Genomic DNA, 18,586 nt, shown 5'->3' on the forward strand with positions numbered 1-18,586 from the left:
TAGCCAAAATGCACGGAATTTTAAAATGTCTTTGGGATGTCAGTCAAGATGACGAAGCTAACGTTATTGCCACTGGTTTAAACTGGTTCCAGCTCAATTCCACTGAAAAGAGGCCGCAGCTTCTTAAAAATTGGAAGACTACGCTAGACCATCAGATCAAATTGCTGAACAAACAGCGTACCAAAATGGTAAGTATATTTTGCCCCACAATATGTTCTCACTTTTGTTTAACCTGCTATAAATTACAGCATATTGTAACAGGAGTGAAAGGGCATTCTTGTAACCCAGGTAAACTAGGAAGTAGCGTTGCTGCGGTCGAGGGATCGAGAAATAGGCAAGTCAGCATCTGCAGTCATGAATAACTTGCCAGTCAACATTTCTTTTGCAATTAATAGAATCTGTAGCATGCAAATCAAACCAGCTATCAGCTAACTGAAATAAAACCATGATATATCTAGGTATGGTAAAGGGTATGTGATGGGATATCTATCTATCTTTTAATTACAAAGGCCAAGGGAACTTTATCAGGATGCATAGTATCCTGAGTCCATTCAATAACTGGCCTTTAAAAATAAAAATCTGCCTGCCTCTATGGGATTTTAACATAGGGGGTTCCTTACTTATGCCCCTTGTATTTTAAGAAATAACATTTATTAATTTACAATACCTGGTTCATTCACAAAGAATATTGGTGTGTTTAAAGGTTGGATTTTTTCCTCATTTTTTAATTGAGACATTAAGATCAATTTCCAACAGATGATTTATTGTATTCCTCTGGTTGTCTTAACTTATGCACAGTTGATGGTTTTATAAAGACACCCATACACCAATAAATAGTTCATGTAGACCAGGGGTCTCCAACCTTTTTGGGAATGAGGGCTACCTGAAGACCCAAAATCATATGGAGGGCTACTCATTTAACAAACATACCCTCACCCCTTTTTTGCGAGGGTAGTCCTCCTAAATAATAGGCCTATGTGATTTTTACTTTTAAATTATCAATATTGTGCAGGCCTATACGTCTTTATATTAAGCAACTGTATTTTCAAATTTAATATCAATAACCTATGCAACACTACCAACATTTTTGTTCAGTTTGTTCATTTCAAAGTTTGCATGGGGAATCTAATCTATTTTTCTGTCGCGCCGCATTTCTCCCGCTGCTCGCGTTGAGGAGTTAAAAAAAACTCCTCAACGCGAGCAGCGGGAGAAATGCGGTGCGACAGACCCACAATTCAGTTTGGCAACGGATCACGTGAGCCCATTTAAAGTGAATGGGATGCGTCTCCAGCAACGCGATGCACGCAGCTGTGTGTGGGAGCCGTCAGGAACCATCATTTCGCTTGCTGCTACTCAGCCAGTGAAATCTGTGAATTCTGATAAAGTCGAGTCAGTGAGTAAAGTGAGGAGCGAGTAAACGAGCGAGGAGAGGAGACGGGACGAGAAACAATCAGATGGATATCTAAGTTAACGATAAGTAAGTTATTTTCAAATCATCGATTGCTCAAAGAGGAGGAAGCTAGACAGCGAGAACAGAGCTTTATATAACGATACGGGGGCAATACCACGCAAAACTGTCACGTTTGTAACGCCAACTAGGCTAAATATGGATGTGACAGTTTTGCGCAGAATTGCCCTGGACCTCTTCTATTCTGAGACAGGCGATTTTTAAAAGCGCCAATTTAAAGCACCTCTACTAGACAAAGCATATTGAGCAAGCATAGAGTAGGCTAGGCCCATTCAACAGTGAACTGAGACCACAGAATATTTTACGATTTAAGAAGGCAATATGATTGATCCACCACAATCTAGTTAAGCCGACATGCATTCACTGCCCAACAACGTGATGTTCCTGGGTTTCCAGGATTTCGGGTCAACATAAAAAAAACTAAAAAAATAAATTAAACTTGCTGATTAATGGGTTCAAGGAACCAGCCTTGTCTCAGCTCAAATTTTATTTTAAGTTCACGTTAAGATCTTTAAAATAGCCAAGGCTACTCAGTTTTTCTCCCCAATCACTCTTATCTTGCCTTATTTCTCCTCATTTCGAATGTTGCCTTTTAGGCTACTTATTTTATTTCACATTAAACATTAGGCCTAGGCCTACAATCTTCTTGAATTTCCCCTTGGGGATCAATAAAGTATCTATCTATCTATCTATCTACAACTAGGCTCCATCCAGCCATCCTAATATTATATATACACAGTGGCGATTCTAGACATTTTTAACAAGGGTGGCACTAGTGAGGCACTGATTCAAGGGTGGCATGAGGCAAAACATCCAGATAAACAGAAACAGGCTCAAGATGTGAAATTAGCACAAATACATTAGGGAAACCAGATGCAAACACCATACTCATAAATTGAAGGACAAAAAAACACAAATATCTTACTCTCACATAAAATGTCTTTGTATTTGTATAATGTAATTTCATCTTCCTGAATCTCAATATTATGATCACAACAAGTCTGGGCAAATTATTAATTAAATGTTCACGTGGGGTAACTTGTTGCAGGGCAACCATAACCGGTTCCATGTCTTCCGATTAGATGATTAATCATCAGTTTCTTGAGAACTTTAAAGTTCTCAAGAAACTTGAGGTTGGTATGAAGGAGTGTATTGTGGATGTGTGCAAACATTGTGCACGTTGCACATGGTGCAACTTCTTGCAGGTCTTTGTATTTGAATAAAATTTAATACAAACATATTAAAGTTAATTATCTAAGTTGTGTGTCATTGGGCTATGCTAACTTTAAAGTTCTCAAGAAACTTGAGGTTGGTATGAAGGAGTGTATTGTGGATGTGTGCAAACATTGTGCACGTTGCACATGGTGCAACTTCTTGCAGGGCAACCACATAACCGGTTCCATGTGTTTGAATTGGATGACTAAAGTTCAAGAAACTTATCTCCCTGAATCTCAATATTCTGATCACAACAACTCTGGGCAAATTACAAGTCAGCACCAGTGCTGCATTCATTGTTTTGCACTTTTATAATCACATCACCAAAAGTAGGTTATTGGTTTTACCAAAATAATTTGGCACTATTTTTAAACTACAAACCTATAAAGTATTTTGAAACAAAATATGATGCCATTTTTTTCCAACTAAATAAAATAAAAATGACAACATACTATTTTGTATTTTACATACATGTATCAGACATACTGCCTATCCCTGGCTGTTGGCTGCAGCAACCCAAGCTAGGTAGTACTGATTGTTTTGTGTTTGTTAGTTTTGATCCAATTTGACAGCTTTGCTATGTTGCCCACCCAAAATTTCTACCAGCCCACCCAAATATAGTAGCCTAGCCTAGGTTAGAACCAGCCCTGCCCTGCATGGAGACATATTTTACGATAATAATGGAGAAAATGTTGGCAAAACTTTAGGTTTTTGTTAACGGAATCTCCCGACCCTCATTCATCTATTTGCGCAACAGCCCACATTCTGCCTTCAATCCAGCGAGACAAGTGAAATAAATGTTTTTTTTTTTTAAAGCTGTCATCGTCATAGGCACGATATTTAGGCTACCTCTGTTAAGCCTACACAAAGTTAGCATGATAAGGAGTATTTCCTGATCGGGAAACCTTTCGTTCCGAAGTTCAATTGTGCCGCAGGCCAATAAAGGCAAGTGTGTTTGCCACTTACATTTCTGACGTCTGACACGTCACACTGCTGCAAGTGCATCAAGAAAGGTCCCGCCTTACACCATGTTAATGGCCAATCGTAGACTAGGATTTGGGGTGGCACCTGGGGTGGCCAATCGAATCTCAAGGGTGGCCTGTGCCACCCGAGCCACCCTCTGGCTCCGCCCTGTATATACATTATACATACATACATATACATAGGCTAAACATTATGATGCTCGGACCTTTGCTTGAGGAAATTTTCCGTCCGCGAATCACCTGAAGATTAATTGAATACCCCTGGTGTATACTGTATTTTCTGTATTTTTTTTTATTCTTGACAATTGTCAGTGTCTCTTGAGTGATCAGAGCTAAATGTTTTGGGCTAATTTAGATGTAATATTGAGTCATTGTCTTTGATTTACCGGATTGACCCTAAAGCACTCCTTGTTTACAAATCACTTAAAGGACAAATCCGGTATGAATTGATCCATAGCTCTTGTTGGAAATCACTGTGTGCTGTTCATAGGAAAAAGAAAATGTGGCACAGCCAATTCTGAGTTATGGACAGGGAAGTATAGCCCAGAGCCGTATAGAAGTACTTTTGGTATTCCTGACATAATGCAGGGTAGCCGAGGGGTCTTAAAAGTCTTTAAACGGTCTTAAATGTCATGTTCCTTAATTAAGGTCTGAAAAAGTCTTAAATTCCGTTGCCAAAGTCTTAATTTTTTAAACGAAGGTCTTCAATTTTAATTATACTAGCCTGCAAGCAAGGTGAAATGGGGGAAAAAACTAGCCTGGCGGGCCATCCTATATCATTGAAATATATAGTCTGGAATCGAGCCATTCACCTCGCTTAATCCAAGGGGCGGGCGGAGAATTGTCTTTCAAACTGCCTAGGCATGCAATAGGCCAGTATCCGGTCGGCAAAACGGCAAATACATTCTTCTTCGAAAGGAATGACTTAAGTGCATTGTGTTGCTCAACTTTCAAAGAAAAGCACAAGTCCAACTCCTCCAAAGTTGACGCCAACGCCGATTCAAACAACCGCTCTTCGTTTGCCATAGCCACCTTCCTTGTTGTTCACTGTCGCAGGACTGTCGCCATCCTGTTAAGCCCGCTTTAAGACTCTCTAACAAAATAGAGCGCTGTGATTGGATGACGTCCACGGCGTCAGCCAATAGAAATCCCTATGGTTTGATACTAGACGTACAGGCTGAGAAAATTTATTTGCCGCCGCTAGGGTGCGTCGAGATTTCTAGGCTAGGAAAAAACAACAACAATGTGAAAATTCAACAGGGGGTTGATTAACGTCAGAGATCGTCTAATTTAGTGTTGCACGGTGCACCGATACTACAAAAGTGTCGCAATAGCTATTAGCAGTTGTCACAATACCTCATTTTATTAGTATCAATACTTTTAAGAATGACCGTGTTCTTGTTTGTGTGCACAAGGCATGCTTCTAGTGCCTCCTCCCCAAGCCTGTGGCTGTGCGTCTTTTCTCCTCACACACATATGCGTAGCTGTCGTGCCATAAACAGCGAGACATGGCTGCTAGTTTAGCTTAAGTGATTCTGTGGTAACACATAATAATAGGCTAATTCAAGTTGATTTGCTCACTTGCACCTCTCAACTTTGTGTTGCTAACCTACCTAGGCTATGAGATGTACGTAGGTCTACTATTGGGTTTAATGTCATTTAGAAATAGGCAGCGCAACCTTTGCAAACTTTTACATCTGGAGAGAGCTCCTTGCTAACTAATTCTGCTAGCTCAGGTCATGTATGTCATTCGTAATTAGTGCTAAAATCCTTATTGAACATGATCCCTTCTATGAACTTGATAGTTTTTTATTTACATTTATTTTATCTAATGACAGACAACAATGAATTGCATCCACATATCCTTATGCATTATGTGCAACTATTATTCACTAGCCTAAAACCCATTGAGACTGAAGGCTACAGTAATTACTCAATGATTTCTTAAAGTGACACTCAATTACACCTAGGCCTACACACCACATTAAAATTTGCCTAGGTGTAATAGTTTAAAAATAAATATTAAGTATTCAAATGACTAAATATGTTTAGCAATTAAGCAGATTAATAGTAATTATGCAGATTAAAAAAATACTATACATTAACTGTACACTTTATATGAATTGAAGGTATATGAAATAGAAACATATGAAATAAGCCATAATTTTCCGTGTGTGTGGAAAGAGTCAAGCAGAATCTAGGATGCCCACTGGTGTGAATGATAACACTATATTCAATATCACTGATGATGTCAAGGTGGTCTGGGCCCCCAAATCAAATACATTTTTTAAGAATTATCGAAGAAGTATCGAAATCGCAATTCTTGATGTGGTATCGGTATTGAAACAATAATTTTGGTATCGTGGCAACTACACTAGTCTAATTTCTTAGGATATGCGCAAACAATACTTTGGGTTTTCGCACCGGCAGCAATGAATCAACATAATCAGTTGAAAGGAGAGGACAGCACATCATGGGGAAGTGTTGTTTTAATTGTCATTATGGATTTGATCTGGTGTTTTACAACCACATAATGGGTGTGATGTAGGTCTTAAATTTTATGTAAGTGGTCTTAAAAAAAGTCTTATTTGGGGTGGTCAAACCTGGGGAAACCCTGTAATGGAAAGAAGATACCGAAGGCTTTTTTGCCATATTGAGTCAGCTTTACTTTCTTGTCCATAACTTGTCTAGGTTATGACACATTTTATTGTTCTTTGTCCTTTGGACAGTGCCTGGTGAGCTCAAACAACAAGGCTTTGAATCAGTTTACACCAGATTTGCCCTTCAATGAGACTGTGTGACATATTCCAGCAATACTCATCACTTAAACCTCACTGATCACAGGAGAAATGTTCCTGTTGAAACCCACTATCAGAACTAAACAAGGCAACGCTGCATTTAGTTGTTATGCGTTCTGACTATGGAGCCAGCTCCCAGATGACAAAAAAAATTGCCCAAATTACTTTTTTGACATCAGGACTCTGAACTAAACTATTTTCAGATGCCCATTTTTTTTTTTACACTGAATAGGCTTAGTCCAACCAAAAGAAGGTTTTGCCTAGTGGTAAGCTGGATAGGGGTTAATCCTAGCCTGACAATACAGTTTACTCACTAGATGAGGTGAGGGAATTCAACAAACTTGTTTAAGCTTGACAAATATATCAATACAATCTGTTTTTCAATTGGGCAACATATAGCAAATGTGAGTGGTAGCTATCACATCCCCCATTCTGTGTTTAAGTGATTAATAAGGTGTGTCTGATCTTTGTGCTGTATCAAAATTCCCACAGTTAAGAAAGCAGACGGTCAAACAAATGTCTTACTTTGTATTTTTGAGTGACTCACAAACTAACAATGTTCTATTTTCTGCTCTTCTCTCCCTCCTCCCTTTGGTTGGTTCCACCACCAGGATAAAAGACGCAGATTGACCAGCCCACGCTTTCATCCACCATTGTACACAGTATGGCACGCTTTGGCACAAGTTCAGTGTGTTTATGTTATTGTTTATTAGTTCATTTCTCCATGTTGTATGATTTATAGATTAAAAGAATAGATTTATAGATTATATATTAAATTGTCATTGCAGTTGGTCCGTACAATGCAATTTGCTTGTGCAGCTTTTAAAAATAATACTCATATACACACTCACACACACAAAAAAATAAGAAATAAGAATACACATTATAAAAAGTACATATCAAGGCATTAACATGCTTCCATTGCTTGAAGTCCATTTTTAAAGTACAACTGTTTTGCTTTGTTTTATAAAATAAAAGTTTGAAATGCTATGGAGTGCCCTATTTTTGACCCTCAAACTGATATCTCAATTGTAACTCCTACTTCTCAACAGTTTCTCATTGCAATGTCTCCTCATTTGCTCTATTATTTCTCCTAAGGAGAAACAATTTGTAAATGAGACTACACTCAAACATATAAGAGATCTCCCGTATTTCTCCTGCTTCTCAAACTAATATATCTTATGTGACTCTATCTGCTCTATTATTTCTCCTAAGGAGAAACAAGTTGTAAGTGAGACTACACTCAAACATATAAGAGATCTCCTGTATTTCTCCTGCTTCTCAAACTAATATCTCTTATGTGACTCCTACAGTACTTGTCTTATTGCTATGTGTCTCATCTTTTGCTTGTTTTATAGGCTAAAGGCAAAATTAGGAGAAATAATTGTGACAAAAGTAATACTTAAATGATCCTTAAAAGAGAATCACCATTTTGCCTCCTTAGCAACAGAAGGGATACAAATGAGAAGCAAAAGTTTCCTCTGGGAGGGCTTTTAAAATCCATATGTCCGGCCTAAATTCGAACGTATGGCCACCCTATCGCTAACTGGCTTATCAACTTTCTCCCGCTCACGTAGGCTACCTGCGTATCTCTCAGGCCTCGGCTACACCACGAAAACGTCAGGCATATTTGTACATATTATTACCGTTTTCACACCTTTAACCACACCCGTGAAAATCATCTTCACTCTGCAACCACTACACTCCCTTGCGTAGCCTTATATAGTCACTTATACAATTGCGTTCGGATTGATGGAGACATTTCACTCGCTCTCTTGCGCTCGCTCACTCGCTGGCGGTCCCATACGCAAATTTAATACCTCCCTTTCGAAAATTCAAGATATCCCCGATAATTTAAGACTTTTTTTAGGCCTTAAAAACCGAAAGTTCTATTTAAGACTTTTTAAGGATCCGCGGGAACCCTGTTGTTCAACTCAAGGGGAGGTGGAAAATGAGTGTAATTCCCCAAATGGAGGAATATTCCTTTAAGTGGGCCAGGTCTAACAGATACTTAAAATAATTTGTCCCATCAGCTGTTGGCTCTCTTAACAAGTTATAAGTCAACTTGCATTTGCTTATCATTGATATGTTTACATTCAGACTCTTCCACAAGGGTATGTGATTTTACAGTTTGTATGTGTATTATGTCGTTATTTAATTATTATCTTATGTTTTATGTTGATTGAGTGTACTTGTGCTGATTACTGGCTGTGAACCAAATTGCCCCTAAGGGACATTAAAGACTATCCAATTCAATCCAATCCAGTGTTTCTCACCTCCTTTTCTGTGTCATTCTTCACAGCATTCGGCCTCCACACCATAAAGCCCTGACCTTGACCCCAAAATTTAGAGATACTCGATCTTCCAGCTACCTTGTCCTCCCAAATGAAGTTGCCCAGAGCAGCCAAGTGCTTCAAGCCCGCCTGGGAATCGGACAGTTCTTTGAACAGAGGGATGTGGTTAAGGGTCTTGTAGAAATGGAAGAAGGAAACCACGCACAGCCCGGCAGAGAGGAGCAGCAGAACCTTGATGTGTCGTATTTTCATCCTGCACACATCAAAGAAAATAGCCCAACAAAGTTGTGATGACCATAATGGTTTTGACTCACACACACTTCTTCACCATTGAGTTGACTTCTAAACTTACTATTTAGAGGGAAAAAACAAGATGAACATATAACAAGTGGTTATTCACGGCAACATAGTACCATCATAAAATTGCATCTAAAATTGCATTACTGTGATGTTTCCTGCTAGGCATCCCTTGTTGTGGTAACAAAACTCGTCTCCTCTAAAACATTTTGTTTTTTTCTGTCCTGCAACTGGGATTTCTAAGTGAACAAAACACAGAACTTTGGTGCCAAATTAGTTAGATAAAAAGTACAGATGTGCAAAATGTTTAAACCAACATGTATGAATTTGTTTCATGTTAAAATTGGTGCTACCACACTGGAGTAGCTGCAGGTAATGGCCAATGCTCCCAGTGAGCTACAATGCGATCTGGGGGCATCAGCTAAACGTGCATTTTTGCCTCTCAACAGACTCAAAATGTCATTTAAAGTTCTGTGCAACATAAACAGGGTCCTTACAAAACAAAACAATGCGTTTTCAACCATTCAAGTTTGTACTGTCACATACCTCTTTTTCCATAGTCACTTCCAAGAAAGCCCAAAAGAGTGTTGTCGAGCTTATGCCGGCTTCGCAACGAAAATTTAAGTTTATTTCCCCTCAAAAATTGGTAATTGAGCACTGTAGTGGTCATGACCATATTAATGTAACTACATGGAAACAGTCCAAATGATGCTTGAGCTTGCACAGCAATAACGTTACTGAAAGCTAGCACACACGCTGAAGTATTGTGCATATTCAGTTGTTGCAGGAAAAGATAAAAAGAGCAGTGTGCAGATGTGACAGTTTGAATTTAAATTTTTATTGTTGAATTTAAACAGTAACGACTAAATATGAGTACTTTTTGTAAAAGTCACAACAATAAAAATAAAATCCTCAGACCAGACAGCCTGTCTGAGGAAGGGCTTCCCCGAAATGTCACGTCAAATAAATATTTGCTTGGGAGCTATGTCTGGTGTACGGACTTCATTATTATTTCTGTGACCTAAAGCCAGTTCTATCGAGAATCCTCTATGAAAACTTGAGAACTGTGCGGACCAATCAAATTGTCTGGGTGGGCGTTATACCATGATGGACATATGAGCAACCATAGATATGTGAGCAACGGTGCTTATGTCACCTGAGCGTGCTTCGGTTGATTTTGTTTACAACAAAACAGCTGTCGCTGGAGAAGCTACACATTTAGAAGTCGCTATCGCATCTGTTGTACAACATATTGACAGCGCAATAACTTTAAAACAATAAATAGAAAATGGCGATTAAGTCATTTGTCGAGAAGAAGGATGTTTTGGTTTAGAGTGGCAAAGCAACACTCACACAAAGTGAATAGAGTCTGGTCACTCATGATTGAGATTCGTTTACAAGCTAGCATGATTGCAGGTGTAGGATATCGTTAACTTTGAAATCATTGGTCCTGCCTTACCAATTAAATTGATCAGAGATTCCTAATGTTACTTCCTACTTCGCCTAAACTTTACAAACTGACAATAAACAGCATCGGCAGTTAGGAAACAATGTATGTGGGCCTACCTGTAAATAAATTTCTGCATTTTAACAACTGTATTGTTTTATGTTTACAGGTGTTGCTCCTATCTCTCTTTTGGTTTCGAATCTATAGTGTCATCCCCTCTCGTTATTGAATGGCCAGGTAGTCTGCCGATTGATGGAAATACTAACTATCGTGTTCCAGACTAGTACCTGAAAGGAGTTTTGGCTGTTCTTCCTACATGATTCACAGTAGGTTTTGCAGTTGAAACATTGCCCCATAATCATATCCCAATGGGGAAGTATCAGACTCAAATTCTGAATAGAACTGAGTATGGCTACGTCAGGCTAGGATGTGCGTACCTTTTGTACACTTTTCATTGTTAGCAAAAGGACAGTTAATGAGGCAGGACATCTTGTTTGTTTTCCACACATCTTTGTTAAGGGGATAAGACTGGTGCACTTTCATTATCCAGGTGTTAACCAGAGCACCACCTACATAATACAGTTTGGGCATAATCACAGGTCCCTAGTGTACACACAGAGTCATACAGTGTAAATAGCCCAGTGTCAACATTCCATTGCGAGGTGTATAACAAGTTTGAGAATAATTAGAGTGCATGAAAATGCAATCTACTGTTATCCGATTTCTTCTTCTTATTATTCTTCTTCTAACGCTTTTTCTGCATTTAATGCGGCTTCAACCGTTTAATGTAGAAACTTCATTCAAACTGCGTTACGTAGGTCTTACTTAGGACAGGTGTGGAATGTATTTTTCATATTTGTAACTTTTATACTTTTTGAACTATTAATTAAAAACTATTAAAATTTTCCCCATAGACTTAACATGGGCGATTATGGCATCACAATAGAGCACTTAGAATCCTATGCCAAGTGTTCCGGCCAGAGCCATATGGTTCCGGCCACCTCCAGCAACTGTCTGTCTCAGGCTTTAAAGGTGCGATTTGTAGGATTGTTACCTAACGTTCTGTTGGCCAAAATCAAAACACTGGTGAACGTTCTCAAGACTACCAGGCCTTGAACCTCTTCTGGGGTTGCCAGATGTAATGAAGACTTAGCTAACGTTAGTTGACCTGCAGCTGCTTTAACGTTTCTCCAACCATGACCCAGCTACACATTACGGAAACAGTGAAAACAAAAAATACCTCTCTAACCAACGTAACATATGTAGCTGAAGTTAGCGATGCAGATTTGCAAGTTTAGCATAGGCTACCTGTTGTGGAGAAATATGGCCAGCTCTGCGTCAGACTTGATATTCTTCGTTTGACGAAGACGTCACTATTTCAGGAAGCTCCTCCGATGTCCACTTAATTTGTTTCTTGTTTTAATTTTGGAAATTTGCCTGCCTCTTGTAGGCGTTCATGACTACAACTGACAGCTGTTGACAGTTGGCCTTTGCTAATTTGGCAACCCAAAAAGGAGGACGCGCTAGCCCATTATTAATACGCTATTCTAGAATTAATCGTTCAAAACATAAACGAAAATGCCAAGAGATTCCGCCCCGTAACCCATTTCATGGGTTTTACAGGGTTTCACGGGTTAGAGTAATGTTGTCAAATAAGCCATTACTTCAATTCATCGTGTGTTTCCTCACTCTCTGACAACATATGGTGATCATTTTTGGAATGGTTACAGTTTATTTTCCATTTCCTACATACTGGACCTTTAAGCACACAATCTGGCTCTCTTAAGACTACAGATCCTGTTCAACTGTTTCCTCTGCCCACAACTGTTTCAAAATAAAAGTCTCCACTACAATAATTCCCTATTAAATAATTTAACCATTTAAACTATCCAACTATTTAACTGTTCAACTATTCCAACTGCCAGTTATCATTAACTATGCCTCTAGCCTACTATATTAAACCACCACCTACCTAGCAACCATTGAAATTAAGCATCTATGTCAGTTTCCATAGCAACCAAGATGATTATACTAGCAAACCACTGTAGTAACTCTTTTATTTCTGATAGTAGCCACCATGGACACCCTAGCAACAACCTAGAAATGACTTCAAGTACCCTAGCAACAGCCTAGCAACCACATTCACAGTTAAAACCTAGCAACAGTCAGTCGTCATCAACTTTGACTCCCGTCAACTGTTTCCTCTCCCCACAACTGTTTCAAAATAAAAGTCTTCACTGCTATAATCCCCTATTAAATTATTTAACCATTTAAACTATCCAACATTTTAACTGTTCAACTATTCCAACTGTCAGTTGTCATCAACTATGACTCCTGTCAACTGTTTCCTCTGCCCAAAGCTGTTTTAAAATAAAAGTCCTCACTACAATAATTCCCTATGAAATATTTGAACCAATCCAACTGTCAGTTGTCATCAGATATGACTCCCGCCAATTGTGTCCTCTGTTCACAACTGTTTGGCAGCCTGGGCTTTTCAGTCATTTTGTGCATGTAAAGAGGGGACTTCACCGCCTCATATGTCACAACGTTTACATGGACATTAATATTCCAAGTATTGACCTTATTCAGAAAAAGACAATATTGTGAATATGGTGTTAATAAAGTTAATAAAATATTCTGTTCATATTCCATTTACATGTCACGCAGCATATTCTGATTAATAGAGTTTATCAAAGTTCTAAACGTCTCTTCCATGAATGTTTCCATAGTAGTCTAACCTTATCACTAAGCTATATACTACCACTTATGTTCAATATTGTCCTATGCCGTCTTACATGTGTTTCGTTCTTCCTCGCCCCAAAAGTGTAGCCTACCTTCTTCTTCATTCCTGACATCTTTTCTGAAGCTGCACATAACTCCGCTCATAAATTACTTTGAAACTTTTCCGCCAGTGGGTCGCGACAGAAAAAATATGGGCCGTCAAACAGTTTGATGTTATTTGCCATGCTGTCCAATTGTTGCGAAATATTGTAAATATTCCAATAGGACTTTAAATTAAGGCAATCTACATGGATGTTTGATCAACTGCAGAGATAGGAAGAAAGACCTTCCCTCATCTTACAATTAAATTAAAAAGTGACAGGTGGGTGGGACTTCCGGTTGATTAAGATGGGACTTCCGGCAAAGGTATTTGATTTCTGGTGAAGGCGGGACATCCGGGTTTTGAACTTGTCATCAATTGAGTCTGACAGGTTGTTTGAATGTGGCGGGGTGCTTTTGTATGAGTCATGTGTCTGGGAGAAGGGGGCTGTGTGTGTCTGCGTGGAGATACTGAATTTGACAGTTTTGTAGGTTTCAGTGTCATTTTTGTACATTTTATGATCATTTTGTATGTTTTTTTAGTCATTTCTTGTTTTTTTGGCCTGGGGCGGGGCGTGCGTGTGTGTGTGTGTATGGGTGTGTGTGTGTCCACGTGTACATGGGTGGGGTGTGTGTACGTGGGTGTGGGGGTGTGGGGGTGTACACGGATATGTTGGTCATGGGTTGTGTTCTGGTGGGGGATGTCATGGGAGTGTCATGCGCGAGCAATTATGAGCGGTGCAACACGCTCTGGAAATTCACAATTTTGTCGCCGTTTAAAAAAAAAAAAAAAAAAAACATAGTCCAGTCCATACAACTTCATTTCAATTTCGAAAGAAATACTGGACTATGTTTTTAAAAAAAAAAAAAAAAAAACGCGACGAAATTGTGAATTTCCAGAGAGTTTCCAGAGAGTTACTCCACACTCGGCAATCGACTCCTACGGACTTTCCCCTAAAGACGCCAGCTGCAGCAGCAACATTTCCGGAAAGGTACTGGCTTGATGAAATTCATTCTGGACTCTCTATCCGACCACATAAAGACCTCGGGATACTTCGGTTTGGCTTTAGGGACCCTCTACTCACTACCACGTAAGTGTAATGTTGTTTGGAACTGTAGAAGAGGTATAAAAATAGTGTTTTGTAGCGGCGAAATGACTTGCCCTGGTCACTTCCAGGCTAACGAGTTTTGACTAAAAACGGTAAAATCGAACTTTCTCAAAACACATCCGAATTACATGATTTTGATGTCAACTCAACGTATGTACTCCCCATCATCCGTAAATTGATCTAAAGTGCATTTTACTCCGGATAATTCCTTTAAGGCGCCACGGTCGAGTTTACCCGACAAGATGCGGTACTGAATAAAGCGGCCGATTTAGTCAAATAGGGTTTCATATTTCGTTCGACCTCCACTAGATGGCAGACATGTCATACGTCATCCCCGAGTCCAAAAAAGGTCATGCTTTAAACAAAACTTTCGCGCTACAGCTGCATTGAATCAGTGTGTGCAATACTGGAGCTAGTGTGCGTGTGAGCTACTTTATCAGAGCGATATTGTCAACGTCAGCGAGTATTTGCATTAGATTATCATCTAATGGCATCAAAAACGTTTACCCCAAATGAAGTGTTGGGTCTTCTATTCGCGGGCCCTGATTCTGAAGGGGAATATCTGCCTTCAGAAAATGACGGTGATTCGTTTAGTGAGGCTTCAGATGCGTCCCTGCCTTGCAATGATGCAGCTGGACAAAGTGAAAGTTTAGCTTACACCAAGCACAAACATTGAATCGTTTGCCCAATGTCAGTAGTGGGAATAATGTTTCACGGGTTCGGAGTGTTCATCGGGAAGTTAGCAGGGTGTTAGTGGTGTGGCGAACGAGGCTGGAGGTAATGTCCATGTAGCGCTAGCTTCTGTCTTCTGACCGTGTACCTCTCCGTCAATCGCGGCGACAGTAGCGATGGTGGAGCCTTTGTCTAATGCCACTGGGTATGTTAGACGAGGTCGAAGTGCTCATAGGACAGTTAGGGGGGGGGAACATAGAGGCAGTGTGGGGAGTCGCAGTGAGAATGACAGTAGGCCTAGTCCGAGCTGCGCAAATTCTCTCCACTCGGCGCGCGTGGGAGGCAGATCTGGCCATGCTGCTCGCAGCAGGAGCAGAGGTGGTGACAGGGGCAGAAACCATTAGGCCATGCATAGTCTATCACAAGATGATGGGAATGCCGGCCCTGTATGGATAGGGAGTCATTATCTCTACAGCCTGCTACATAAAAAAAAATGTCAGCCATTTAGCCTATTAGTAATGATTTACACTGTTGATTTGCTATCTATTTCCCTGACCATTTAGGACATACACTATGTGTTCTTTTTTGTGTGTTTATGTCCTTGTGATGTGTGTGTCTTTGTCAGCTAAGAAAAAAAAAAAAAATTGTCTCAAACATTGTCTCTTGTCTCGTCATCTCACTCCTGATCTGTGCCTTGCCGTGGCAAGTGAGCTTTTGAACTAAACAGGTCTTGTCTACTTGTGTTTGTGTGTCATCTGAATAATATATATGTGCCCCATACATGGAATCAGAGTGCCTACTGTATGTAGAAAATTGAAAATCTCTACAGCAAAAGGCCAGCCTACCGCTACATGCATTTGGTTTGTTTTTGCCATTTATTAGTAATGATTTACACAGTTTGTTTACTACTTACTATTTACCTGAGCATTCAGTATTGTCCAATATAGCATACAGAAGGTGAGGGACATTTTGGGGTGGAAAAATGGTGCATTTTATCATTCAAACATGCAACTTTTCATGAAAATTCTATAATCCAAGATGGCCGCCACCATATGACATCATAATATGCAAATTATATATAAACATTTAATCTCTACATAAACTTTGGGTCATCCTTAATATTTCTCTAATTTATAGAAAGTCTCTATCTCTGATCACTTTTAAGATATAGTCTTTTGAAATGAAGATGTCAAAATTGAACGTTTCGAAAAAAAAAACTCTGGCGCCTAAAGGGTTAAGGCAGGCATGTCTAATGCCATGGCTCCAGGGCCTTGAGGGAGTAGGTTGTGTGTGTGTGCTTGCATTCTTGAGAGTGAGAAAGAGAGAGGTTGAAATGTTTAGTCATGTTTATGTTTTTTAGGATTATTAAACTGAGTGTGTATGAAACCGTGTGTGTGCGTGTGCGTGTGTGTGTGTGTGTGGAGAGGGGGAGAGAAAAGAGATAGAGGGTCTATGTATAGGTACTTTATGCTGAAGGATGGGTGTCTGTGTGTGTGTTTATGAATGAAGATTGGGGAGGAGAGACTTGCTGTACTGTAGGAACGTGGTGGAGCTATTGATCAATCTAATTATCCATCCAATGATCTGTAGACCTGTCACAGGAATTCATTTAACACTCATATTGTAACTTCATATGGGCTTTGCACTCAGAGACCACCTCATTTTTAAGTTTGTGAGGTTAATTAATATTTCTTTACTGTTTTATTATTAATAAATAAAGAGAGGGTGGGGTATACCAAATGAGAAAGTCCATTATATCAACAAAAGAGGTACCAAAGGCAAGTAAGTTGAGGGTTTGCCTGTACTGGGTCAGATTATATTATTGTTATATGCAGATTTTTTCATAGTCAGATGGTGTCTCTAATAGGATATCATGAGATTAACTAAAAGTAACATTTTATAATCAATAATAACATTTAGGAGTTTGGAGTGAGTGAAATAATTACAATTTTATAAATACAGTTTCATCCGCACACTTCCTTCTGCTTCACACCCAATATATCCTTTTCAATATAGCCTTTTCCTTTTTCATGGCATGGAGGGTTTTTTTTCCCCACAGTAGGTATATCTAGCTATATCTATTAATTGAACACTTGCATCAAACATATTCCACAGTTAGCGAAACCTTAAACCCAAGGAGCAAAACATCAGCACATATTTGCACAACTGTACCCACATTGTTAGATTCGCTAAAACATAGGATTTACTTCATTTTAAACCCCATGAAAATTAAGTTTATAGTATATAGGCATACTGAGGATAGACATTCAGGCAAACAAGGTTTTAATATTGAATATTGTGCACTTAGCATCAGTGTTGTAATGGAGTACAAATACTTTGTTACTGTAGGCTACTTAAGTAGAAATTTCGAATTCTCATACCACATGACCAACATTTTCTCCCTACAAGCAGGTCATTTTTTTAAAAAGAAATAAGTTATTTATTTTTCATTTTTACCTGAAGTTCATAAAAAAGTGACATTTCTGTTTCAGTTTTTTTTTCTTTGAGGTTTGTTCTTTGAACTTAAGAGAATTGTGCCTGAAAAGTCCTAGAAAAGAATGTGATTTTGATTTGATGAGTGAGATTAAGAAGATATGGGAACCCTGAATATGCTTTATGCTTTACTATAAGAAAGCCAAAATAAAGTTCACAATAAAAGTTCAAAATAAAACCGCTTGCTTTTTACTTTTTACTTTTACTTCAAATACTTAAGTAGGCTACATTAAATATCAGAAAATTACTTTTGAAGTACAGTATATATCAGATACTTTAAGACTTTTACTTAAGTAATATTCTAAAAGGTAACTTTCACTTCTACCAAAGTCTTTTTCTAGTGCGATACTTGTACTTTTACTCAAGTATTGCTTTCTATTACTTTATACAACACTGCTTAGCATAGAGGGCGGCGTCTCTCAGGCAGAAAACCAGTCTTGCTATATGGCTGAAAAGTTTTGAAAAGCCTTGAAAAGTATTTACTACGGCAAGGTAAAATATACGTTTTTCCGGGACAAAATAGACAGACAGAACTGTCTTAGCCTTGACAAACCACAATAAATAGGTCCGCCTCAGCATTCATTTATTCACTTCCATTATACTGTATGTCGCGGGACAAAACTTCTCAACAAACTTCTTCTCAAAGCATAACATAAGACACAATCCTGCATCAAATTCTACTGTTCTCTTAGCATAACTGTCTTTACAAAAACCCATGTATTCTGGCAAAAGGCTCATGGGAACACCATGAAACGGCGACACCAAAACTTGCCATATGATCATTTGCTTGCCTGGTTCAGTACTTAGCTGCACTTACACATGATGCTGTCAGATAAATTCATTGAGGAGGTAAAATATATCAGCTCAACGTAATACCATGGATCACTAACTGCGACAAACCCCGTTTTCCTTTTTTCACAGTAGTAAAAAACAATTACTGTAGGTAAATGGAATGCTCAATTAGAATGACTAGCTTAGACATGTCAAAGT

General features: G+C 39.0%; 1 protein-coding gene across 3 annotated transcripts in view; it reads right to left on the bottom strand.

Annotated features, from left to right (window-relative positions):
* mgat3a (beta-1,4-mannosyl-glycoprotein 4-beta-N-acetylglucosaminyltransferase a) overlaps window positions 1–18,586 on the bottom strand; it is a 52,463-nt gene that overhangs the window by 11,784 nt on the left and 22,093 nt on the right. The window contains exon 2 of one of the 3 annotated variants that reach the window (XM_048246881.1): window positions 8,741–9,011. The exons of 1 other annotated variant lie outside the window; for it this stretch is intronic. In XM_048246881.1, the coding sequence (XP_048102838.1) occupies window positions 8,741–9,011 (271 nt within the window). Of the gene's footprint in view, window positions 1–8,740; window positions 9,012–18,586 lie in introns of those variants that run through there. One more of the 3 variants, XM_048246882.1, reaches the window with a different exon arrangement.

This window comes from Alosa alosa, chromosome 6, assembly GCF_017589495.1.
Source record: "Alosa alosa isolate M-15738 ecotype Scorff River chromosome 6, AALO_Geno_1.1, whole genome shotgun sequence".
Taxonomy (NCBI): domain Eukaryota; kingdom Metazoa; phylum Chordata; class Actinopteri; order Clupeiformes; family Clupeidae; genus Alosa; species Alosa alosa.